Here is a 26,231-nt window from a genome sequence, read left to right on the forward strand (position 1 = left end):
GAATGGGGTTGTCATTGGGTTTATAAGAGACTTAGACACTAGTAATAATAACTGGGCTTAAGCATTTTGGGCTGTTGGTTTGGGCCCAACGAGTTATTGTTGCTAGTGGGCTGGGTCGTTACACTATGTAGTGAATAGAATTTTCTATTAAAAATTCAACAAATTCTGATTCTTTTACACCGTTAAACTAGCAAATATCTCATACCGGCCGTTAAAAATTGTCAAATTTGTGACCTCTTGATCGTAAGGTAAATGATGTCGAAAAATTATAAAATTTGATTTCTAGAAGTTTTAAATGCTGTAAATAACGTTTAACGGTGTGGATCGTCGATTCGGAAGCTCTATCATCGAAAACAACTTATGAGTACGAGGGCGATCGTACTCATAATAGTATAGTAGCCGGACCCATTATATCTAATCAAACGGCTCCTTAGAGTAGGAAATTGAATTACCTGCAAATAGTGGAGGCCATAGTCGCGCCCGTCTATTGCAAGATCTAGAGGTGTTTTACCATCCTTGTTCACAATGTTTGGGCGAACGCTCATGTTTTCCAACAGAAGACTCACTATAGTTTGGTTATTGGATTTTACGGCAAGATGTAATGGCGTATTCCCTTCACAATCCCTTGCATTCGTTATTCTCACAAATAATGGATGCTTACAGATGAACCGAACTATCTTCGCTCTTTTGTGCTGTGTAGCAACATGTAGGAAATTCCTTCCTCTACCATCCACTAACTCGCCCATATCAGGGCAATGGTGAATAAGCTCACGAATTATAGGGAGTCTTCCCATCCTAGCAGCAACATGTATAGGGCATAATCCTTTAGAGTCTGAGAAGTAAGCCGGAGAAGTGTCATGTATTAATAGTTGGCGCATCATACGTCGGTTAAAAGTTGTTGCTAAATAGTGAAGGGGAGTGCTCCCTGAGCTATCAACTTTCTTTGTAAGCTCTGGCTTCCAGTAGAATAATTCTTTTGCAATCTCTGTTATGGAAATTCACATTAACAATAAAGGGCCAAAAGATTTTAAAAAAACTTAAATCTGAAGAGAAACAAAAGATATATAAAGAGTCATTTTCACATGCAAGATATTTTTCAATATATTGTCGAGCTCAAAATGATGTCGAAAAATTATAAAACTTGGAGCATAGCGACATCACATACGCCAAATCAAGTTTACCAAAAACAAAGTGGACGCACGAACGAAAATGCCCTTAGATTTCCAAAGTAGACTTAAATTAGCTAATAAATTTTCATTCAATGTTATCTTTCACTTCACTAATTCTTTCACTTATCAATTTAACCTTTTAAATTAATTTATATTTAACAGATAAATCAAACTAAATAGTGCTACGAGCGATTTCTTTAACCGCCAACTCGATCAAAACCCGCCTTCGGGAAGCGTGTGAGGAGGCGGAGTGGCTACGAATGATAACCCTCGAAACTTGCGCTCACCGTTGAATCAAACGATTCGGCTGATGAGGGATCGGACCAGCCGAGTTCAATCCCACACAGTAATTTCAGTTCGACTGGATTAGTCGAGTCAAGAAAATAACACAGGCCTTTCTGTTCGGCTGAAGAGCCGAAAAGTTTTTATATTGCTCAAAACTTAGGAAAATGTTTACAAAATGAGGCGTGCGCCACTATGGCGTACAGTCACGAAAGAGAATTTATTCTACAAACTACTAGAAAAGACAGTAAATGTAGGAAAAATAAAAAAATTACAAGTAAACTATTCCTAGAAAGCAATAAAATGCTGAAATTAGAAGTATTAAAAATGCAGTGGTCTTCTCGTTCGCAGAAAAAAAAGACTCCTCTACCAGACATCCTCTATTTATTTATAGCTCCGCCTATTGGTTATTCAATTATTTTTCACCATCGGCCACATTTCTGTTTCTGTAGATCAGTTTTGGTCGAGAAACTAAGTCGGCTATAACCACTCTTTAGTTTTAGATACATCTTTTCTCAATTCCTGTCACACCATATGTGGTCTAATTGTTGGCTTTAGGGATCGCTCTCACATAGCAATATATTTCGAAGGACATTTAAATTAACGAAACTAGTACAACTTTCCGAAGCAATATATACACCAAAAAATTATCCCAATTGTGAACTAACATGATTGATATCAATAGATATAATAAAAGAGGAACTTTACTGTGGCCACGTGTCGGCCTCTCAGCGTCCCCCCTCCCTTTCGAGCCCTTCGCGAGCGCGCGAGGAACGGGCAGGCTCTCTCTCTTTCTCTCTTCCTCTCTCCCTCTCTCTCTCTCTCTCTCTCTCTCTCTCTCTCTCTCTTGGGCCCGCGCGAGAGGGGCGCATGTCGCGCACAAGCCAGCCCCCCCAGCTCTCTCTCTCTCTCTCTCTCTCTCTTCCCCTTTCTCCTCTCCCACCCCGGTTCCCTCCCCTCTTTCGCTCTCTTTCTCTCTTTCTCTCTCTCCCCCTCTCTCTCCCAGGCTTTCCCTCTTTCTCTCTCTTCTCAGTGTTGCGCGCGCGCGTGAGGCGCGGGTAGCTCACATAGGGGCCCTCCCCCCCGGCTTCTCTCTCTCTCTTCCCTCTCTCCCTTCTCCCCACCCCCGTCCCCCCTCTCTCTCTTTTTCTCTCCCGCGAGCTGTGCGTGCGCGTGGTCGCCCGCACATGGTAGGGCGCGCCCTGGCTCTCTCTCTTCTCTCTCTTCTCTCTCCACATCTCTCCCTCTCCCCACCCTCGGCTTCTCTCCCTCTCCTTCTTTTTCCTCCTCTCCCCTCGGCTCTCTCTTCTTCTCCTCTCTCTTTTCCCTCTTTTTCCTCTCCCTCCCCCGGCTCTCTATCTCTATCCTTCTCTTTCCCCTATTCCTACTTCCCCGACTCTCTCTCTTTCTCTCTGACCGACCGCGCCGCGAGCAAGCGGCGTGACGGGCGCCGGCGCGGCCTCCTGCACACGTGGGCAGCGGGAGGCGGATGCGAGAAGGCGCGTACGCGAGTGGCACGGCGGTGCGCGGCGCGCAGGGTGGCGCGAGCGGGCACGGCGGGCGAGCCGCGCGGGACTCGATCCGCGCGGGGTTTTTTTTTTTCCCTGCTTTTTTCCGGCGGACCATTGCTATCTCTCTCTCTTTTTTGAATTCTTTTTTATTTTCTAAGCCTTCTTATTTTATGAGTGTTATTGACCTCATACAAAAATAAATTTAATTTTAATTTAAAATTAAATTTATTATTAATGATTTTGAATGTATTGTTTAACTTTATATATTTAGTTAGTATATTTTACGTAATTATTGTAATTAAATATATTTTAAAGAAAAACTTAATTGTAGTGTTTTTTATAAAAATGGATTACCTTTTTACATTTTAGATTTTAGTCTTCAAAATTTGATTGCATTGTTTATCTTCATAAATTTAATTAATATGCTTTATATAATTTTCGTAACTAAATTTATTAAAATAAGTATTACTTTAAACTTCATCAAACTCTCTTTTTACTTTTAAATGTATTTCTATTTAATATATATAATCTAAATTATTTAAAAATTTGATTGGATTAGAAAAAATCAAATTCTCTCGGCACAAATTATTAAAGAGAAAATAATTAAAATAAAGTAACTGCAGTCAGCCTGTCCTCCATTTTTAGCTGGGCTTATTTGATAGCAATTACATTTGCAGTGGCCAACATACCATATCTTCTTGATAGCAACAATGATGCCGAAGGCAATGTAATTGCTGAAATCTTCTACCTCATATTCAAGAAAAGATATGGAAGTGGAGCTGGAGGGATAGTCTGCTTGGGAGTGGTGGCAGTTGCCATATTCTTTTGTGGTGTCATCATAGTCACAAGCAATTCCAGATAGAAGTAGCTTTTCCTTAAATAAAACGTAATTAGAGATACATGCAGTTTAAAATTTTAGTAATTTTATTTGCACATAATCTGTTGGGTAACCCATTCAGTTGGGGCCCATACCTACCCCACCCCACCCCACCCCACCGCCTCCCACCTCTTCTCTGCCTTCCACTCTCTTTCTTCGCCACGTGGCATTGATGACTGAGATCAACATTGTTCTTTGAATAAGCCAAATGACTGATTCTTTTGTCTGTAGGAATGTGTTGCGAATTTTTGTAGTATATTAGTCATTTGCCACCTTAGTCATCTTTTCCTTCTAATTTATGATAACCAATTATCTACTTAACTCCTAGGTGTAGGCTAATATCTATAAATAAATATGTAAGTTTGTTTTTATTTGTTTAATTATTGGTGCTCATTTTTATGTTAAAAACTACGATTCTTGTTGGTAACTTACTATAGAGTATATATATACTTGAATTTAGATATATTTTAATTGGTTTATATGCAGGCCGTATTGATGATTCCCCTGTCATGCTTGCCCAACCTCAAATTTTTATGAATGCAAGTGGTGAGTCTGTAAGTAGATGCCTCTAACCTATCCAAATTATGTACAACTATCTGAAGCAATTCTTATTATAGTTCTATTCCAGTTTTATGATGCAAATTAGGGCTTCTTCATGTAGGTTGGTTCGCTGGTTTCATATTACAAGATACCACTGAATTAAGTACTTCTGGTATAGCTATTGATTGTTGTTATGCAACTATTGATATTTAGTTCTTACTATTAGTTTTTGCTGGGTTTTTTGTTTTGTTACTTTGCAGATGTATGATGACTTGGATTTACCTTTTGCAAAATTGCGGCAACTATAAAATGTCAAAACTTAAAATTTAAATTTTAACATTTAAAATTGAAATTTCAACATTTAAAATTTAATATTTGAATTTTTTCAATTCAATTTATAATTTAATATTTAAAATATTGAATGTTGAAATTTAAAATTTAAAACTTAAAATTTAAAATGGTATATTTTTCCTTAATTACTAAAACTAATTTTAAAATTTTTTTGTTTTAAGTTTTAAATTTTAAATTTTAGTTTCTAAATTGTAGATTTTAAATTTTATATTCAAATTATAAAGTTTAAAATTTTAAAGATTATATATATTAATTTACTGAAATATATCATGAAATTTCAAATTACCTATCTGAATTCCTAAAAATTCAAAATTACAGCAAGTTATTTGATGCACATTAATGTTTAGAATTAGAAAAATTTGGAATCAATAAAACTCTATATAAAATCATATATTCAAAATATATAAACTGAATTAAGATAAAATGTATTTTTTAAAATTCAAATTTTCAAATTGTTAGTTTCAAGTTTCAGGATTTAAACAAAAGAGAGTTAGAAATTTTAAATTTTAAATAAATTACATAAATTTTCTGGCGTGAAGCGCGGGCCTACACTAGTATATAATAATGAATTTATCAATAGATATACAAATATTCTTTTATTTTAATAAGAATGAAATATGTTTTATGCTTTTTTAGATTCCGCGGGCCGGTCAAAACCTTTTTAAAAGGCCTATATGGTTATATATGTACGTAGTATAATTATAGATATAATATAGGACTAGTCTAGTATGCGTTACATTCAAACCCTTTCACTGTATCACATGACGTCCGTGTAACTTCAAAGCTAAATCTGGTATCTAGCCTAATTAAATTTCTGCTATTGAGCTAACAATCCTAATTTAATTAGATTTTATCTTTGCATCAGATAACTTCATATTTAATTAGTCCAATTCTAACAAAATATGTATTAAAAAAAAATAATAATGCATGAGTTGCTGGTCGATTACCCGGGCTTTGGATGATGGCGGCTGCATGCAGTGCAGTTTGCCCGTTCGGTCCGCCATAGGATGCCTCTGGCGTGTCCCCTCCGTCAGCATGGGACCCTATCAGGACCTGAACAACTTCGAGCGATTCCGACAGCACGGCAGCATAAAGCGGAGATACACCATTATGGTCGTCTATAGCCGCCAGCCCGGGATCCGCAGACATCAAAACTTCGGCCACCCACGCATCGCCTTCTTCGGCCGCCACATGTAATGCAGTCTTCCCTTCCCGATCTGTGGCGCGCAGCACCGCCTCCAACCAGCTCCTGTCCTCCTGCCGCCTTGCTATGGAAATGAAGAGGGACACGATCTGGTCTGCCCCAGCCCTCGCAGCGCAGTGCAGCGGCGTCTCGCCGGCCACATTGCGCGCCCTCAAGAGGGAGCTGTCTCTTGCGCAGATCAGCGCCGCGAGCTCCAAGTGCCCAAAATCAGCCGCGATATGGAGGGCCGAGTTTCCGCCTACGGTAACTCCCCCCCATCTCCTGCGCCCTGCTTGACGAGCGACATTATGAAGATCAATGGCCATAGATACCTCTTGCGAGAAGAATCTTTCGACGGTGCTCTCGTCCCCTCTCTGCAATGCCTTGATCAGCCCATAGTCCAAACGTTGTCGTTCGCCGGTCTCCCCACCAGCAACTGCGGCAGCCATTTAAGCTGAAACGGAAACAAACAAACTGATGAGTTAACATGCAAGTGCCTGTAATTAAGGAAATGTTAGCTATATACACATTAATTTCAAAAGGATTTTATAGATCTTACATTCCCATGCATCCTAGAGTTTACAAATCCTTTTAGAGTTTTAAATATTATAAAAAATATATATATATATGGACAAGATAAAGATGTGATAATGGCCCTTGCATGAAGAGATATATAGGATTGACACTACTGAGAAATAAACAAAAGAAAAGAAGAAAAAATTGCTTCTATACCGTTTGTATAAAAGAGGAAAGTTTCTCTTTCTTGCTTGTAATTTTTTGAATGATAGTTAATGCCTTCTGCCCAGTACCAGCTTTATATAGGTGGAAGACGAAGATGATCGACTTTCTAAAATAAGTTTCCAAACATGTAATACTAGCTTCTCTAGCACACGAACACATTGAAACATGAAGAAGCAAACTTCATTCCAAACTTGCTAGGTACGTAGGTTTTATTCAGAAGTCAGAATAAGTTATTCAAATATAACTTATTCGCGCGGTACAAAAATTTTCTAGTATGACCGTAAGAAAGAAGTTTGACACTTTTACTCAAAAGATCTTGATATTCATGATTGGATACGCTATCATATTTCATTTACGAGATAATTTATTTTATTCGAAAAAAATAGCTAGAAGATTGAATATAGCAATCTAATTTTAGACATTTGATCACATTCCTCATTTACCAATATGTACTACAAGCTTTTCAAGTAGATTGTACAGATATATCGAAGAAGGTGCTTTTCTTCATTAATCTACATTCCATGGAAGTAGTGTTTTTTAAATGAAAAGACACAAAAGGGTTGTCCTAACCTAGTAGTTGTTATCTAGGTTAATATTCCAAATGTTGGAGATTTAAGTCCCTGCTTGCATAGAAACGCTCTAAAGCAAAAAAGAAAAAAATAAAAAATAAAAAATAAAAAATGTACGTACTATTCCTCTCTTTTGGCACACTAACAAAATTCCTTTCCCTCTCCTCTCTCTAAAGAGAAAAGAAAGAAAAAAATAAAAATAAAAATAGCAACAATACCAAATAAGGCCTAAAATTTTCTTTTAAAAATTTTAAAAGAAAATAACGATAATATCAAACAAGGCCTTTATTTTTTATTTAAAAAATAAAAGAAAAAGATCACAATGCCAAAAAAGGCCACAAAACTGAGACACATGCAAATGTATATATAATGTTTCTTATAGCGTAAAATGCCCATATAAAAGAAGGTGCTTTTCTTTGTTAATTTATATTCCATGGAAATAATCTTTTTTAAATGAAGAGATACCAAAGAGGTGAACAACAAACATCATTCTAGCACCGACTGTCCCTAGAGCAAGTGGCAAAGGGTTTGGTGGTTAGTACTCGAGACCCAAGTTCGAATCCTAATTGATTCACATTTCCAACTAAGTTTATTTTCTAAATGAAATAAACGAAGCGGGTAGCGTACGTGCTATCTATCTCTCAAAAAAATAAAAAACAAAACATCACTCTAGCCAAGTAGTTGTTCTCCAGGTTATCGCTCCAAATGTTGGAGATTCAGTTCTTGTTTGCGGGGAAACATTCTAAAGAAAAAGGAAAAAAAAAAACAAAAAAGTGAAAAGGTACGTATTATTGCTCTCTTCAGGCATACCAACAAAATTTCCTTCCCCTTCCTCTCTCTCTCTCTCTCGAGAAAAGAAAAAAAAAAAATAATAATAACAATATCAAACAAAGCCTAAAATTTTTATTTAAAAATTTTAAAAGAAAATGACAAGAGTATCACCTAAAATTTTTATTTTTTAAAAAAGAAAATGACACCAATGCCAAAAAAAAAGCCGAAGAACTGAGACACACGCAAATATATAAATTATGCATCTTGTAGCATAAAGTGCTGATATAGAATAAGATGCTTTTCTTTATTAATTTATATTCCATAGTAGTCTTTTTTAAATAAAGGAAAAACTTCAAAAAACCCCCCTGTGGTTTCGTGCATTCTCACTTTGCTATCCTGTGGTTTAAAACGTATCAATTTGCCCCCCTGTGGTTTCGTTTTTGTCTTTTTGTTATCAATTTTATTATTATTTTTTTTTAAAATCAGTGACAAAGTTAAAATTAAAGGATACTAAAGTGACTATTCGATAAACATAGATGGTTATCTGAAGTTTTTTGTATATAATTTAACGAAATATTAACGAAAAAGATTCCGAAAAGATAAAAATGAAACCACAGGGGGGTAAATTGATACGTTTTAAACCACAGGGCAGCAAAGTGAGAATGCACGAAACCACAGGGGGGTTTTTTGAAGTTTTTCCAAAAATAAAAGGACACTAAAGGGAGGACAACAAACACCATCCTAGCCTAGTTTTGTTATCCATGTTATCATTCCAAATGTTAGAGATTTAGTCCCTGCTTGCATGAAAACACTCTAAAGAAAAAAAAAAAAAAGAAAAAAAAAGTGAAAAAGATATTATTCTGCTCTTCCGGCACACCAACAAAACCCTTTCCCTTTCCTCTCTCTAAAGAGAAAATTTTAAAAAATATATAAAAAAATGGTAACAATATCAAACAAGCCTAAATTTTTTATTTAAAAATTTTAAAAGAAAATGATGATAATATCAAACAAAGCCTAAAATTTTTATTAAAAATACAAATAAAAATGACAACAATGCCAAAAAGGCCATAGAATTGAGACATGGGCAAATGTATAAACAAAACTTCTTGTAGCGTAAAATGTCATTATAGAAGAAGATGCTTTTCTTTATTAATCCATATTCTATGGAAGTAGTCTTTTTAAAATAAAAAGATACCAATAGGTGAACAACAAACACTATCCTAGACCGACCGTTTCTAGAGCAAGTGACAAAAGACTTGGTGGTTGATACCCGAGGTCCCAAGTTCGAATCCTAGTTGATTCACATTTCTAGCTAAATTTATTTCTAACTAAAATAAATAAAGCGAGTAACGTACTACCCATCTCTCCAAAAAAAAAAAGAAAAAAACAAAACAAACAAACACGATCCTTGCTTTGCATGGAAACTCTCTAAAGAGGGGGGGAGTGAGGAAGGTATTATTCCTTTCTTTCGATGCACCGACATAATTCCCTTCGCTCTCCTCTCTCTAAATAGAAAAGAAAAAAGAGTGAAAAAGTTACTATTTGTCTCTTCTCGCACATCAACAAAATTCTCTTCCCTCTTCTCTTTAGAAAGAGAAAAGAAAAAACAGACTCATTTTATATTACAGATGGAAGGTTCAAAAATTCTAAAAATACTTTTGATTTTTTAATTATTTGGCTAAATTACAAAAAACCACTCTATCAAAATCTGATTTTTCACTGCAAACGGGGCGGATCTGGGGGCGGGAGACCCGGCCCGCCTCCCGCCCCGACTAGCAAAAATCCGCCCCGCCTCCCGCCCCGAATTCGTGACGGGTTAAAAAATACATCCCATAATCCGCCCCGCCTCGTAACCCGCCTTCCGCCGGCGCCCCGAATCCGCCCCGCCAACTAATATTTTTTATAAAATTATAATATTATTAATATTTTGTAAAATATAAAATAATAATTTTTAATAATATTATATATATAATTTAACAATATTAATTGTAAAAATTAAAAATATCAATCACAATTCAAAACAAAATTCAAATATTTCAAATACATTAGAAATGAGAGTAATAACTTATTTGTATTTTAAACTTTTTTTATAAATATATTATTTTTTGGGAATATTTTTTAAAAATACAAATGATATTCGGGGCGGATTCGGGGCGGATCATGGTGGGGCGGATTCGGGGCGGATTCGGGGCGGGTTAAAATTTTTCCCGTTTCCTGCCCCGAATCCGTCTCGGATCGTAAAACTTATCCCGTTTCCTGCCCCGAATCCCTTTATTTTCTCCCATTTACTGCTCCCGTCGGGGCGGATCGGGGCGGGAGCTCCACCAACCCGGATCCGTTTGCATCCCTATGCACCAACATAATTCCCTTCGCTCTCCTCTCTCTAAATAGAAAAGAAAAAAGAGTGAAAAAGTTACTATTTGTCTCTTCTCGCACATCAACAAAATTCTCTTCCCTCTTCTCTTTAGAAAGAGAAAAGAAAAAACAGACTCATTTTATATTACAGATGGAAGGTTCAAAAATTCTAAAAATACTTTTGATTTTTTAATTATTTGGTTAAATTACAAAAAACCTCTCTATCAAAATCTGATTTTTCACTTCTCCTCTTATTATTTAAAAACCTACATATTATCCTCCTAAAAAATAAAAAATGTTCACAGGAGTACGATATTAACTGTATTGAGAAAATGACCAAAATGCCCTCTTCCTCTTCGGTTCCTCCCCAACCCTCCATTTGTAGAAGGGCATTTTCGATATAAAAAATATATAATAATAGAATATAGATGGAACTATAACGGAACATTGACGGCGGAGTCCGAAGTGAATATTTTTTTATTTTTTAAAGGGGCAAAGTGTAGATTTTTTAATTAACAAGAAGAAAAGTTAAAAAATAGATTTTGACAAAAATTTTTTTTATAATTTAACATTTTTATTTTTAAGACTATAAAATTATGGTTACGATCACCCTCGATACTGGTAATAGAATGACGTTGAAGAATTTTGAGGCGTCGAGACAACCCGCTAAGCATTGCTGTAAGCTTTTTACACTTTTTACTAAGTTTATTTCTAAATAAAATAAACGAAGCGGGTAGCATACTACCTATCTCTCTCTCCAAAAAAAAAAAAAAGAAGAAGAAAGCTGCTAAAATTATATATAATCCTATTAGAGTTGTAATCTTATTATAATTCAGCCCAACTAAAGACTATAATTAATATACTATTCTTATCATTTTTTATTTTTTATTTTACTAAAATCGAAATGGTTTGTTTAAATCCTTACGGATTGTAAAGATTACAACTTTTTAGATTGTACACTTAGCATTTCTCTGTATTTATTATTTTATAATTTTTATGGACTAATATGTAATTCTTTTAAAGTTTATAGAGGCGTAGTTTTTATTATATTATTACTTTTTTTCCTTTCAGCAATACAAATTTTCTAGAAATTTTTTTTTTTAGGAAGAAGGTTCCCACATTTTAAGAAATTATAAAATTCTGGAAAAATTTTAAATTTCTGCCGCATCAGATTTCTATGATAAAACAAACATAAGATTTCAAAATTCTGATGTCTTATTCCCAAGTATCTTAAAAATACTATGAACCAAACAAACCCTAAAAATTCTAATTTAGTTATATAATATTTTGATTCATTTAATTTGAGTCATTTAATGACTATTACATTTTCAAATTTGAATGTGTGGTTTACTTTTATGAACTTGAGTGACATAATTAACGGAACTTACGTGACTATGTACGATTCTATTCATTAAAAAGAGAGAGAGAGAGAGAGAGACGGCGAGAGTGAGAAAGAAGAAATGAAAAAGAGTCTATAATTAATTAGCTCTTTTTGAATGCATGAATATCTTATTCTGTAATTTTTTTTTTATTTACTTTAAAGCTTTAACTATTTGATATCTGAAAAATATGATCAAATGTACAAAATAGAATAACATATTTGGCCTCTTAAGTTATCTTTTTGCATTAAAATAAATTACTTTATTGGTAAAATATGCTATCTCATCGAATCATAAATATCAATATCTTTTAAGGAGTAAAAATCAAACACCTGTTTTTCAATCACGCAAGAAAACTTCATATTATCATTGAATAAATTATTCCAACGTCCAAAGAAACCGTTAGTCTTATCAGTAAACTTCAATTTGCCTCCTTGTAGTTCAGCATATTTTTTACTTTGTTATTCCGTAATTCAAAAAATTGTACCTAACCAGTTTGTTATTTTATTATTACATCACTGTTAAAATATGCCGTTAAACGGATTAGCAAACTGATAATAATAAAGCACGAATTATAAATGGTAAAATATTATATTATACTGCTCTGTGATTTGCAAACCACTTAACTTTTAAATCATAAGATGATTGAGTGAAAATATGCTAAACCACGGGAGTGCAAATTAAATTTCACCTTTTTTTTTTCGCTACTAAAAATTCGAAAGTATTGTCCGTATCACTCTGTGCTTTAAAAAGTATTATATTATAAGAGTGAGGCTACTATGCTATCGGAAGTACGGAGCCTTCCGTGCTTCCAGCTCGTTTTCGATGTTGCGACTTTCGAATCGTCGATCGGCTCCGTTAAACTGGACCTAGAGTATTTGAAGTATCTAGAAAATAAATTTTATGATTTTACGATATCATTTGCCTAGTGAACGAAGGGGCTCAAAATCAACGGCTGAAAATAAAAATATTACAAAATGTAATAATATGACATTAAAATTTTAAATCAAATATATTGATTTTGTTTTATATAGTATAAAGAATTTTCTATCAAAATTTCACGTGATTTGGATATTTCTACGCCATTAAACTTGCAAACGGCTCACTACGGCCATTGAAATTTGTTGATTTTGAGCCCATTCGATCACTAGGTAAATGATATCGAAAAATAATAAAATTTATTTTTTAGGTACTCCAAATACTCTAGATCAAGTTTAACGGAGCCGATCGACGATTCGAAAGTCGCAACATCGAAAACGAGCTGGAAGCACGGAAGGCTCCGTGCTTCCGATAGCATAGTAGCCTCACTCTATATTATAGTTAAACTTAATGATTATATATCACCACAACTACTTGAGTTAATGATTGTATCTAATGTTTACTGGTGTCCTAGTCCCAAGGTTTCTAGACCAAAAGCATCTCAAAAAAGAAAAATGAAAAGATTGAGGATGAGGCAATCAATATCCACCAACCATCCAAATCCCATCCCCAACCCAACCCAACCCAATGTATAACAGCCCATTTCTTTCCCCTCTTTATCCTTTCTAAACACTCACACACTACTCCACCACTCAAAGCCAAATATATAAAAAAAAATAATTAATAATAAAAGAAGAGCCAAAGCAACAAAACAAAAAAAAAAGAAAAGAAAAGAAAAGAAAGAAAGTTTGATACTCATGGCTCTAAAGCTTTGGGCTTCTTCCACAGCCAATGCTCTCAAAATAGCTTGTGGGAGCAGCAGAACCCCCTTTCCTGCTTTTTCCAGATGCTTCTCTAATGGTAATATCTTCACTCCCTTCCAGCATTTAAGCTGGCAGCCAAAAGAAAAAAAAAGAAAGTTCTGTTAACCTTTTCTTTTTTAAAATTTTTTTTTTAATCAAGAAATGAGGTATTGTGGCCAAGAACTCAACCAATTTAGTGAATTATTAAGAGAAGAGAAGGGGAAAAATTAATGTACACTGGGTTTTGTACAATTCTTATTGTTTTGGCACTAAATTGATTGGCCTGTATCTTTTTCTTTTCTTTTCTTTTCTTTTACTTTTCCTTTTTGTCTCAAAATCTTATGAAACCCAAAGAAATTTGTTGTATTGTTGCAGTTTTAGATGGGCACAAGTACACTTCTTCTCATGAATGGGTTAAGCATGAGGGTTCTGTGGCTACCATTGGCATCACTGACCATGCCCAGGTGAATAACTCTTTCTCCTCATCCAAATCTTCAATCATTTTGTACCTATCTATCAAACGATCGCTCAGAATCTCCGGCTCAGATACCATGTTAAACGACAGTTTAATCTAAAAGTTTAAGTTGCCAGAGAACAACATTTGAATGTTGTTATGTTTAATAAAATCCTATAAGATAAGATGTGTGATGCCGGCCCCAGTGGTGTCACATCGAATAAGTAAGGAATTATAATTGAAAATATAAGAATCAGAAACTCTAATACCAATAACTGAGCTTAAGTATTTTGAATGGTGGTTTAGGCTCAACAGGTTGGTGTTGGGGGTATTTTCATCGGAAAATCGTATTTGTAGTCACCGATATTTGGACTTACATCCGTGTACTTTTCACTCGAACACTTATTTTGGCCAATGAACTTTCACATAAATTGCACTTTTGCGCCTGACTAAGATGGCCGGTTTATACTGTCAGAGACTAGAGCATAACATATGTCAATTTTTCCGATACCATCCACACACTTTATACTTTTCTTAACCGGCGAAAAGAAGAAAAAGAAGAGTTTCTTTAGCATGTTGCAAATTATATTCTGTGCACAGGGGCATCTTGGGGACGTGGTGTTTGTCGAATTGCCGGAACCCGGCACATCAGTAAAGCAAGGAGCCGGCTTTGGCTCCGTGGAGAGTGTGAAAGCCACAAGTGATGTGAACTCCCCTGTTTCTGGTGAAGTTGTTGAAGTCAACACAAAGCTAACTGAAACACCTGGCCTGGTAAATTTTCATCAACAGTATAAACATCCAACCTCTTGTTTCTGATTGAGTCTCTTTACTCTTACTCTTCTTCTTTGAGTGTCCATTATGATTACTCTAGATGATACTGTGGTTACATACTATATACTCAATGAGCCAAAATGTGCGAAACCCCGCTATAAATACATTTTCATATTGCTCACTAAAGTATTAAAACCAACATTGGAATGTAGGTGATACATTTCGCCTAAGATTGTTAGAACTTTAATCAGACAGATGCTGCTGTTATTCTTTGTTTTTCAGATTAACTCGAGTCCACACGAAGATGGATGGATGATCAAGGTTCGACCGAGTAGCCCTTCGGAGCTGGACTCGCTGTTGGGTCCGAAGGAATACAAGAAACTTTGCGAGGAAGAAGATGCTCATTAGGGCGATAAATTATGCGCTGGTTGTTTACTTCTACTAATTGGTTTTCGCGCTTAATGTCGAAATATTACCAGTCATATCCTGTGAAAAATTCAAATGAGCCTTTGCCATTCTGTTAATTATACTTGAATATATTTCAATCCTTCTTATTTTTGCCTTCATGGTCATTTTCTCTTTACTTTTCATTGAATGTTAGATTCCTGAAAATGTTACTAATACCAACATTATGTGATTAAGCTAATGCTATGTTTTCGCTAATACTTTTCTCAATCAATGCTTAGTTTAATTTGATTGTTGTTGACTAAAATTACTTGTGAAAGAAGCAGCATAGTCCCATTTCAGTCAGAATTCAGTAGCAACAGTGGTCTAGTTAAAAGTTAGAGAAGCATGCATGTAACACCCAAATAGTCCCACATCGGATGAAAAAAGAGAGTTCTGATTGAAAATATATGAGGCCTCGCACTCTAATAATAATAATTGGATTTAAGTATTTTGGGCCGGTGGTTTAGATCCAACGAATTATTATTGCTAGCAAGTCGGGTTGTTATATTTAGTATCAGAGCTGAATACCAACCAAAAGTGTGAGAGCTTGGTAGGACTCACCTCTATAATCTTATACCGTCTAGTAATAATAATTGGACTTAAACATTTTAGGCTGATGGTTTGGCCTAACAAGTTATTATTGGTAGCATATCAAGTTATTACAATACAATTAGCTATAGTTCCAAATACTATTCTAAGTTATGAAACTAAGAATGAGGGTATGTTTCCCTCTGATTTAAGATAACTCCAGAATTAATAAAACCAACTTCCAAATTCAAGTTAAATTTCATTATGTGATGTAAAAGACTAAAAAGTGCTTCTCCAAGTCGATGTTGCAGCTTGTGTGGCTTTGCTGGAGCTTCTATAAAAGTGGTATTTGAATAAAGTGGTTTGAAAAAGTACCCAAATTCTACATAGGTATATCTCTGTTGCGCATAAGTGCAAGAAATCATCAATGAAATTTAACATCAGAACAAATAGATCTCCTAAATAATAGTAGAATTTCATTGAACCACTCTGACAATTTAACACAACATAATGTGCTTATGAGGATGCACACATTTTGGAACATGTAAACCTTCTCCCATGGTTTGTTAGTTCCATAATGAACCTGGCTAGATCTTTTGAGCTTCAAGTCACAATTTCACCGAGCACGACTTCTGACTCGTAAGGATCGAAAACAAAAAAGGCGGAAGTAGATGATTTGATATATGGTTATGATCAAAGAAACTAAATATTCAAGTAAACATCCTTGATTAAAAAGAAAGGCTACGAAAATGATTGGGATATAGATGGAATATAATGAAATAGAGCCACACGATTTCGATAGTCATGCCAGTGATTTGGAGATCTCCCAGAAAGTATTTAGTGCTCATTTCGGTCAACTCTCCATTATCTGTCTTTGGCTGAGTGGCATGTACTTTCCATGGTGCCCGTTTGACGCTGAAATGAAGAGCAACTACATTTCATTCTTGTTTATGATGTTCAGAATAATGAGAACACTGAAATCTATTGGAATCTGTGAATTTGCTTTACAATTATGAACTCGAAAGCTTTGTAATTCTCGCGAGGCAGTTATCTGTGGGCCGAGGATGAGGTAAGTATCTCACTGGGCACTCTGGATTTAGCCTTGTGAGCCTGCACAATGAACCAGATATGAGTCGCAGAATAGCATTTTTTTCTTCTAGTTGATCATCAATGTAAGGCCTGCTTAGGCTTACTGGAGCTTCTGTAGAAGTGCTCTCCAGTAAAGCTGTTAGAAATAGCAGCTCCCCAATAACAGGAGCTTCAAATTAGAACTTACGCGTTTGGAATTTGAAATTTCATTTTAGCTTTCTGTCACAACAAAAGCTCTAGATTTTTTTTGTTTATCAAACACGTTGTTGTTCCTTTTCATAGTCAAGAAGCTATTCTAGAATCCAGGCAAAACAAGCATTAAGCTAGATTAATGTGATGTTGAACACCGCTTTACTAAGTTTTCTAGTATAATCCATCTTTATGGAATGTCCGAGTTCTTCTCAACTAACTAATACAATTGCCGCGTAGATTCCCCAAAAACCGAACACTAAAAAGAACAAAGCAAATTCACGATATGCAACTTACAGAACATCATAACATACATTGCGAAAGAAAAGAAGGTTAAGAAGGACTCACTTATAGCCCAGGAGAAAATGGTGGAGAAAGACAGAGATCTCTAGTTTCGCAAGCTCATTTCCAGGGCACAATCTGCTTCCAGCACCGAAGGCGAGAAAAGATCCTGCTCTGGGTGGGGGACCCTGAACCAAACAAAAGGATTTTTTTCAAAAAAAAAAAATCCATTAATGTGCATAATACTTTCATAATCTTATGAAATAATCCATTGTGTAAGTAAAGTTGGAAAGGGAATAATTGTATTATTACTTACATCCCATCTAGATGGATTGAACTTCTTAGGATCAGGGTAAACTTCAGGATCCATGTGGACACTTCTGTACCAAAGCATAACTCTCCAATCTTTTGGTATAATATAACCTATGAATAGAGGGGCATCAATATTAATCCCTTATATTTATTAAGCCACCATTGTTACTGATTTACTACCTTCTAACGTTCGTAAAAGATCAATTTGTTTGGACATATGGTATCAAAGTCATCTTAAGCAAGGTTTTAAGTGTCCATCAGCACAACACATGGCCAGTTTGCCGTACGATGCTGACAAGTTATCGGTACAATACAATTCCTGTACCACATGACCTTTAATATCCAACTTAAGCTCTCTTATACGATATTAAATAATACAAAACAACCGTTATTCTCCAAAAGTTTAAAGTTAGTAGAGAACGCTGTTTTTAGTATTTATATTGAACACTCTCCCTTCACGTCTACATTTGGGCTCGAGACTTTTTGATGGCCTCATGACGTATATTTGAATTAAATAGGAGGAAATCAATTATGCTAGAATCTTGACGTGACTCGAACTCAAGATCTTCTACTTGATATCACGTTAAATTAAATGAAATAACCATTTATCTCAAATAGATTAAATTACCAGATAACGGTGTTTGAATATTTCAACAACCTCCCTTACATCTAGACTCCATATTTTTTTTTATAGGTCCAAAACGTGAACTTGAAATAAATGGAAGAAAAGTAAATAACGCTAGGAGCCTGGTGGGACTCGAATTCAAGATCTCCTGCTCTAATACCATATTAAATTATATGAAATAGTCGTTTATTCTCCAAAAGCTTAAGCTGCTAGAGAACGGTGTTTTAATATTTCAACAGCTAGCATGGCTCAAAACCATCTTTTCTTCGAAATTCGCAACTATTTACATTAATAAAGTGTAAAAGATTTGATAAGAATATACAATAAATAATTATAATTTATTAATACCAAAGAATGCTATAGAGTAGCAGCACAAAGATACTTTTATGAAGGATACACATCAGCACGATACAGTATGCACCATGTCATACCGTGCCAGCAAGTTTTCGGCACTACCGCATGCTATTATCGCAAATTATTAAGCTAATTACATTGGGCCTATTTGTTATTTGGGCCTTGCTATTTGGGTTATGTAATTGGGTGAAGTCAAAATCTCCTCTTTTTATAATTTTTATTATGTATGTGGATCCCCTATTTGTAAGCCTTTAGATCATGATTCTTTTGATCCAAAGGCTCATATTGTTAGCTTCTTCTCTTAGGAGCTAAAGTGGGATATTAGAATATGTGAGAAAATAGAGAGAGAAGTAGAGAGTGAGAAAAGAAGTGGGAGGAAAGAGAGGAAACCCTAGGGCTTGATTTTGATCTTGGTTTTATCAAGAAAGAGGTGAGATCTTCCTTGTGAGGTGTGGTTTACACCATTTGGATAGAGCTAGAGATTGTTGGGGCTCTCTTTTATGCTTTGGAGTTAAGGTGATATTTCTTCCATTTGAATCTCTCTTATAATCTCCAAATTTATAGTGGAAGCTTCTTTTGCATTGTTCTCCCGTGGATGTAGGCATAGCCGAACCACGTAAATCCTTGTGTTCTTGTGATTTGGTTTATTTTGTTATTGCTCTTGTGATTGATTCTCAATTGAATGCTTATAGAGAGTGGGTTGTAAAATTGCCCATCAAGTGTTTGTGAAATTGCCATCAATATTTTTCACCCTCATTTAACAACACAAATCCTTGATTATAATACCCCACACCTCTATAACTACATGGGTTTGATTACCCGCACTTCCAGCAAATAAAACAAGAGCAGTTTATGAGACTAACCATTAATGAAGACATCGGTAGTTGCCTTTCGGAAGGACACAAATGAAATGTTAACTAGACGTAGTGTCTCATCGATAACCTTCACAAAAACAGAATTAAACATCTGAGAACCACAGTTCACAACAAATAATTCCAATGTAGATATTAACATAGTCAAGGTAAATATTTGGTCTAACCTGTGACAGGTACTCCATTTTTCTGACCTCCTTAAGTGTCAGCCCCTCCTGCGTCGGCAGTCTGTTCCTTCTAATCTCCTCTTGCTCGGCCTACAGGCATTCAGTGTGTTAACATCGCATTTAGCAAAGAATTATGAATTAACATCGAAGTTAAATGTTTCAATTTGATTCTTGAAAACACCTTAGCTCGTTTGAAAATCTCAGGGTTTTCCTGCAAAAACACGGTGGCCCACATGGTGATATGTCCCGAAGATTCGTGACCAGCATTCAGGTACATGATCAATACATCGATGATCTCCTCGTCAGTTAATTTTCTACCATTCTCATCGACAATCTCCATTAAATTGTCCACCATATCTTTCGCTGTCGGATTCGAACACGTTCTGCTCGCAACTCTTCTTTCGTCAAGAACTGTTTGGAGAACTTCCACCAACCTTTTCCGAGCCTGTGAAAGAAGAATCGATATATAAACAACAAAGATAAACGAAAAGGTGGTAAAAATAGGATTGATACCTTAAGGGCCTTTTGGTACGCAAAACCCGGGAAATTTATAGCCATTGCTCTCACTCCGTAGTTGAGATCGGTGTATACCCTCTCCAAGGATTCCGTTATAACATCGCTCTCCTTGTTGAGAAATATCTTCATTATAATCCGAAAAGTAAGTCTCCGAAGCTCGGTGAGGAACTCAAACTCTCCCATCACTGCCCATTTTTCTAAAGTCGAAACTACCGACTCGTCAATGAAATGAAGATACGTATTAAGGGCTTCGTAACCGTTGATCGGAGTTGACGTTAGTCTCCTTAGCCTCTTGTGTTCTTCGTGAGATATACCGATGAACGATTTCTTCCCGATGAGCTCCAACGTCGCTTTGGGCCACCCCGTGACGAAATGCTCGTCGTCCATTAAAACTTGCTTGCAGGCGTCAGGCGTCGTGATCATTATTGTTGGAGAGCCAAACATGTAGGCTCTGTATATCCCGGTCCGACCGAACCTGCACTAAATTCGAATCAGTAACCTTTTTTTATCGTCCTTCATGTCCTAACTAGTTTGAAATCATAACAGTATGACAGTGTGACATTAGGAAAACTAATTTGATCATGCTTTTTCGTGCACTTTTTAGCGGCGAAATTTTATTCGCTATTTTGGGTTGATATCAGCTTTTTTCTCTGCACAGTTTAATGTTTCAGATTTAAATTTCAAAAGAACTACTGCTTCTAAACAAATACAGATAAGCAAAGGAAAGATTCAGAAAGAAACAGAACATCTCTTTTTTTTCTTTCTGGGCAAAAGAAGAATAAAAACTTTTTCCCACTTTCACACCTAAAGTTCTAATAATAGTGATAAGATCCCAAATTAGCAGGCCTTTTCATCAGGTGGTTTTGAAAGGTGTTTTTGGAAAGTTATTTTGAATTATATTAGATTAAGATTTTTTCTTTTTTATCAATAATGAAAGAAATAGCCGCCTTTTCTGTACTTCTCTTTCTCTTTATCTTCCCTTCACGTCGTCCCCTCTCTCTTAACTCTCTCTGGAAGGTTCAATCTTCTCGAAGTGATCGCTTATCCCCATCGATACAGTAGAACCGTATCAGATCTATCGTATCGGAGAGAGAATAAACAAAGATATAGTCATCGAAAGAGTCCACTAAGAGACTAGACAAAGCCCATTTGAGCCACTATCTTGGCCCCCACTCTTTGTTCTCCATACTCAATTCCCTCCAAATTTTTTGTCTACACCAAAACAAAGAGAACCAATGTACTTAAAAAGGATTAAATGAGCCAATAATTAAAACAGAAAAACAAAAGCTCCCAACCAGAAGAAAAGGACACAAACCACCCAAAATCCCATGCTTTGTGAGCCTCCACCACACTCCCTCCAAAGCTAACTCCAACATAACTTTACAAAGGCTATAAAAAAAAAAAAAGAGCCCCATTTTACAGCAAAAATATGATGCTTTGCTTGCAATACAACATCCACTAGAGTAGTACCACACTACTAAACTAAGACATATATTACTCCTTTATTCTCTTATTTTATTCGTCGGGCTTTTCGATAGATCAGTTCTATCTCAAAATAGCTTGTCTATTCAAAAAAGCAGCAATCAGTTACTTAGCAAATGATTTTGACGTGGTATAAAATCGAAAAAAGCTTTCAATATGAAACTTGTAATATTAGCATTAAATTAATTATTCATAAAAGAATATTATATTACTTTTTAAGTTAGATAAGGGAAAAAGATGAAAAACTTTTAGAAAAGTTAATTTAGAAGTGGGGACAAACCAGCTTTTTAACTTTATATATATTCCTTTTATATATATTCCTTGTCCCAATGTAAAAGTAGTTCCCTCCTCAAATCACATAATAGTTTACTTCACCAATTTGCTCAATAATAATACAACTAAAATAATAATATATAATAAAAAGGATTCATTAGTTCCAAGGTTTGAAATGGCCCCACAAAAATTATGGCAATTATACACTTTGTTGAATCTTATCCTATTTTACACTTGTTCTTGTGTACACCACAAGATGTGTGATTATAATTCTATCCATGACAAAGCAAAAGTAAAAATGCTTTCTAGCAAAGCTATCCAAAAAAGTAGAGGTAAATTAGACACTTGATTCTCAAATTATAAGCGTATAACAATTTGGTCCTTGGCGGTTTTATTTAAATTATACAAGTAAATTTAGCTGACTATATATTGATATGTCGTCAATGTGAAAATGTTATAACATCTTAATAATTTGTTATTATATCATCAATCATGAAACTGCTGTATTAATTTTATATTAGGAATATATTAATATTTAATCAACTAAATTAAGTTACAAGACTTGATTATAATAATTTAAAAAATTCAAATCATAAATTAAAACAAATTAATATTTGAGAATCAAACCGTCATGCTCCTTAGGCTGCGTTTGGTTTGGGTATAAATAAAAATTGCTTATTCCAGGGATAGGTACAAGTTCAGGTATAAGTAGGAACTAAACCAATTTTGCGTTTCGATGAAAATTGGATTATTCTTAGGAATAAGATAAATAGCATTTAGATGGTTAGATTGGAATAAAGGATTAAAAGTTATAATTTTAAATTAAAATTATTTTATCGAATTAATTAACATCAAAATATTACTTAAAAAAAATTAATATTAATAATTATAAATAATAAATTAAATAAATAATAATAAATTATAAATTATTATAAATTAATTAATAAAAATTTAATTATTATTTGTAATTATAAAATATAAATTAATTAATAATTAACTAATTAATAATTAATAATAAATAATTATAAATAATAAATTATTAATTAATAATAATTTATTAATAATAAATTAATTAGATAATATAGTATAAATAATAAACTAATAATAATTATAAATAAATAATTAATTATAATAATAAACTNTTACAAATTAATTAATTAATATTAAATTAATTAATTAAATAATTATAAATAATAATAAATTAAATAACTTAATTAATTATAATTAATTAATTGTAAATTAAATAATTAATTAATAGTAAATAAATTAATTATGAATAAATTAATGAAAAATTTTAATTAATAATTAATTAATTATAAATTAATAAATAAATTATTTAATTATTTTATTATTTAAGCAATAAATAATAATTTAAATATATTAATTAAATTAATTAATTATTTAATATAATAATTAAAATTATTTTTAGATTTTAATTAACCTTGTTCTATCTGGAAACAAATTTGTTCCAAAAAAAAGTGGAACAGCGGTTCCTGCCTTATACTGGCTTATTCCAAAAATCCGAGAACTACTGTTCTCGAGTACCAAATGCACCATTTTGGAACAAAGGTGGGAACAAGGGTGGGAACAAGGGCTTATTCTCCCTTTTGTTCCCGAGCCAAACGCTACCTTAGAGTATAAGGACCACATATGTGTGTGTGTGTGTGTGTGTGTGTGTGTGTGTGTAATATAATATACCTAAAATACTCTTATGAGTAGAGAGACATTTTTTATGATGGAGCTTCCAAATCGGCAACGGCAATTTATACCTTTAAACATGATGTAGAGCATTTGAAATTCGAAAATCAAATTTCATAATTTTTTGAATTTATAATAAAATCTATCAAGTGGGTATATAATAAGTAGTCAAAATCGAACGATTCCTTAAAAATAAAGAATAGGTTTTTAAATTCAAGATCGAAATTATTGATCATGAACTATATGGTGAATATAATTTTCTATTAAAAGTTCAATCAATTTCAATTCTTATGCAATGTAAATTCAGAAACCCTCCGTACCGGCTATTAACATGGTCAATTTTGAGGCCCTTTATTCGTAAAGTATATGATGTTAAAAAATTATAAAATTTAATTTTTAGAATATTTAGATACTCTAAATTATATGTAATGTATCAATCGTCGATTCGGAAGTTCTATTATCGAAAACAACCTAATATTTACACTTCTTTAAAATAAATTTCAAACAAACAAAGATATTATAATTCCAATTTTCATTTCTAAAAAAACTCCTAGTGTAAATGTTATTTAACAAATTATATATAATTTTTTATAGGGATAATATCTAATATATCCCTCAAAACTTCTATAATATCTTTTATACTCCTTTTTTTTTTATTTCAAATATACCCCTCGTATATTTTTTTTGTTATTCAAAAATAACCAAGCTGTTACTATCCGTTAAGTCATCGCGAATTAAATCCGGATTAATTTCTACCAGAGTTAAAAGAAGTCGAAATACCTCTTTTGCTCCAAACTTAAAAGCGAATAAGAAAAGTTGGTAACGGCATAAAAGTATATTTGAAAATGCAGAGAAAGTCAAAATACTTCTTTTGCCCCCAACATGAAGGCGAATAAGAAAAGATAGTGAAGGTAGAAGAATATATTTGAAAAGACAAAACGTGAAAATACTTCTTTTGACCCCAACTTGAGGATAAATAAAAAAAATTTATAACAGTAAAAAAATATATTTAAAAAAAATAAAATAATAATTTTACAGCAATAACGGCAGTTACTAACCGAATTTAATTCTAGAGGAATAAATTTGAAATAATTTGAAAGTTAAAAAGACTTTTTTTTATATTAGTTTTTTAAGAGAAATAAATGAGAAAGTCGAAAAAAAAATTTAATACATACTGACGTAATATTCCTTCCATGAATTTTTTTCCATTTGATATTTAAAATTAAATTTTTGTAACTGCCGCCTAATTAAAATGCTCGGCGTCGCCATCGCTTTCCTACGAGGCCGTTTTTGTCGTTGGATATACAATTACAGTATAATATATATATATATAATATATATTATATATATATTTATATATATATATATATATAATATGAATTAGGCTGGCAATATATTAATAGTAAAACGTTTTTTGCTTAAATTTTTAACCTTTGGGATTGAAAAATTTATAGGAGTCAGGATGATATGAGTAGTTAGAGTTGTGAGTGGACCACCTAGGGTTGAGTGGTCCCACTGGGTTTAGTATTTAATCAAATGGTAGAAATTATGAAGAATTTGATCCAAGTAGGTAAAAATGATAGCAACAAATGTGATTTGTACCTAATAGTTTAGCCCACAGTCCAACGTCGTATATAAATATATATATAATAAACATATATAGTGGAATTTAATAAACATGGGAAGATTGGGAGGAATAACGCTGGTATCTATCTATTCCAGTCCGATTCCCGTGCAATCGAATAGAGCCGATCTATTCTCAAAGCACCGCCTTCGGTATCGGCGGAAAAACCGGGCGGTAAATGAGCACGACTTTTTAAAGCAGCACAAAAAGTGAGAAAAAAAAAAAAAAGAAAAGAAGGAAAGGAAAAGAAAGGAAAGGAACAAGCGATGGCGAACCGGAACGGGTTCGATTGGGGACTTATGTCTCCGGAGAAGGCCCTTATTATCCTCCAGAGAGAATAAGCACGACTTCCGGAAGCGCCCGGAGCAGAGCGAGCCCTCGCCGCCGCCGAGTCGGCCGCAACCGAGAACCGCACCAGGTCGCAACAAGCATGAATTTTAAGCGAAGACCAAGAAAAAAAAAAAAAAAATAAATAAAAAAAAGAAGAGAAGAAGAAGTTTGGGGAGGGGAGAGGTGAGGGGGAGGGGGAGATCTGACCGTCGGACGAAGGAGGCGATGAAGGAATTCAGGATCGTGGATTTGAACGCGCGGTAGGAAGGCCCATGTTGCGACCACGCCACCATGTCCCCGGCGGCAGCGCTTCGCCATTCTCCCCACCTACCGACTCACTCAATCCTTCACACTATCATCACCACCACCCCCATCATCCATAGCGGCGCCATCATCTCGAATCTACTTCAATTAGCAGAGCCGCAGTAGAGTGCGCGAGTGTGCGGTTAACTGGCCAGTCTCTCCACTTATAGTAGTGGTCGTAGGAGTAGTTGTAGCGGTGTGCGCGTTTTGGGGACACGGAAATGGGGGTTGAAGGGCTTCTAGTTTCCAGAAACGGAGAGCGGGCAGGGGGGATGGAGGAGAGGAGCGTTTCTGTCTGCCGGCCTAGGTTTCTAAGAGGGGGAAGACAGTTGAGGGGATTTTGTTTTCTACTGAAAGCGAGGGGGCCACGTCTGGTGCTTCTTCGTTTTTCAAATACCCCCCTGTAGTTTCATACTGTCTCACTTTAGTACCATATGGTTTAAAGTGTATCAAGTTTGTATTATGT

The 26,231-nt window shown here is 34.5% G+C and overlaps 3 protein-coding genes across 3 annotated transcripts in view; 1 reads left to right on the forward strand and 2 right to left on the reverse strand.

Annotated features, from left to right (window-relative positions):
• The window catches only part of LOC109727058 (ankyrin repeat-containing protein At5g02620-like), a 23,787-nt gene extending 17,067 nt beyond the window's left edge, over positions 1 to 6,720 (reverse strand). Inside the window, exons 1-3 of the mRNA XM_020256930.1 lie at positions 6,646 to 6,720; positions 5,678 to 6,367; positions 453 to 985 (exon numbers count right to left, since the gene is read on the reverse strand). Coding sequence (XP_020112519.1) covers positions 453 to 985; positions 5,678 to 6,362 — 1,218 coding nt within the window. The 5' untranslated portion in view covers positions 6,363 to 6,367; positions 6,646 to 6,720. The remainder of the gene's footprint in view (positions 1 to 452; positions 986 to 5,677; positions 6,368 to 6,645) is intronic.
• On the forward strand, positions 13,266 to 15,240 carry LOC109727728 (glycine cleavage system H protein, mitochondrial). Its single transcript, XM_020257912.1, has 4 exons — positions 13,266 to 13,507; positions 13,825 to 13,913; positions 14,504 to 14,674; positions 14,957 to 15,240. Exons 1-4 carry the CDS (start codon positions 13,405 to 13,407, stop codon positions 15,080 to 15,082), a joined length of 489 nt encoding a protein of 162 aa, XP_020113501.1. The 5' UTR covers positions 13,266 to 13,404; the 3' UTR covers positions 15,083 to 15,240.
• Positions 16,100 to 25,734, reverse strand: LOC109727724 (ent-kaurenoic acid oxidase 1-like). Its single transcript, XM_020257904.1, has 8 exons — positions 25,670 to 25,734; positions 20,053 to 20,530; positions 19,721 to 19,984; positions 19,540 to 19,629; positions 19,364 to 19,442; positions 17,526 to 17,632; positions 17,276 to 17,397; positions 16,100 to 16,759 (listed from the first exon to the last, which is right to left on the reverse strand). The coding sequence occupies exons 2-8, from the start codon at positions 20,497 to 20,499 to the stop codon at positions 16,660 to 16,662; spliced, it is 1,209 nt and encodes a 402-aa protein (XP_020113493.1). The 5' UTR covers positions 20,500 to 20,530; positions 25,670 to 25,734; the 3' UTR covers positions 16,100 to 16,659.

The sequence above is a fragment of the Ananas comosus genome, linkage group 22, assembly GCF_001540865.1.
Source record: "Ananas comosus cultivar F153 linkage group 22, ASM154086v1, whole genome shotgun sequence".
NCBI lineage: Eukaryota > Viridiplantae > Streptophyta > Magnoliopsida > Poales > Bromeliaceae > Ananas > Ananas comosus.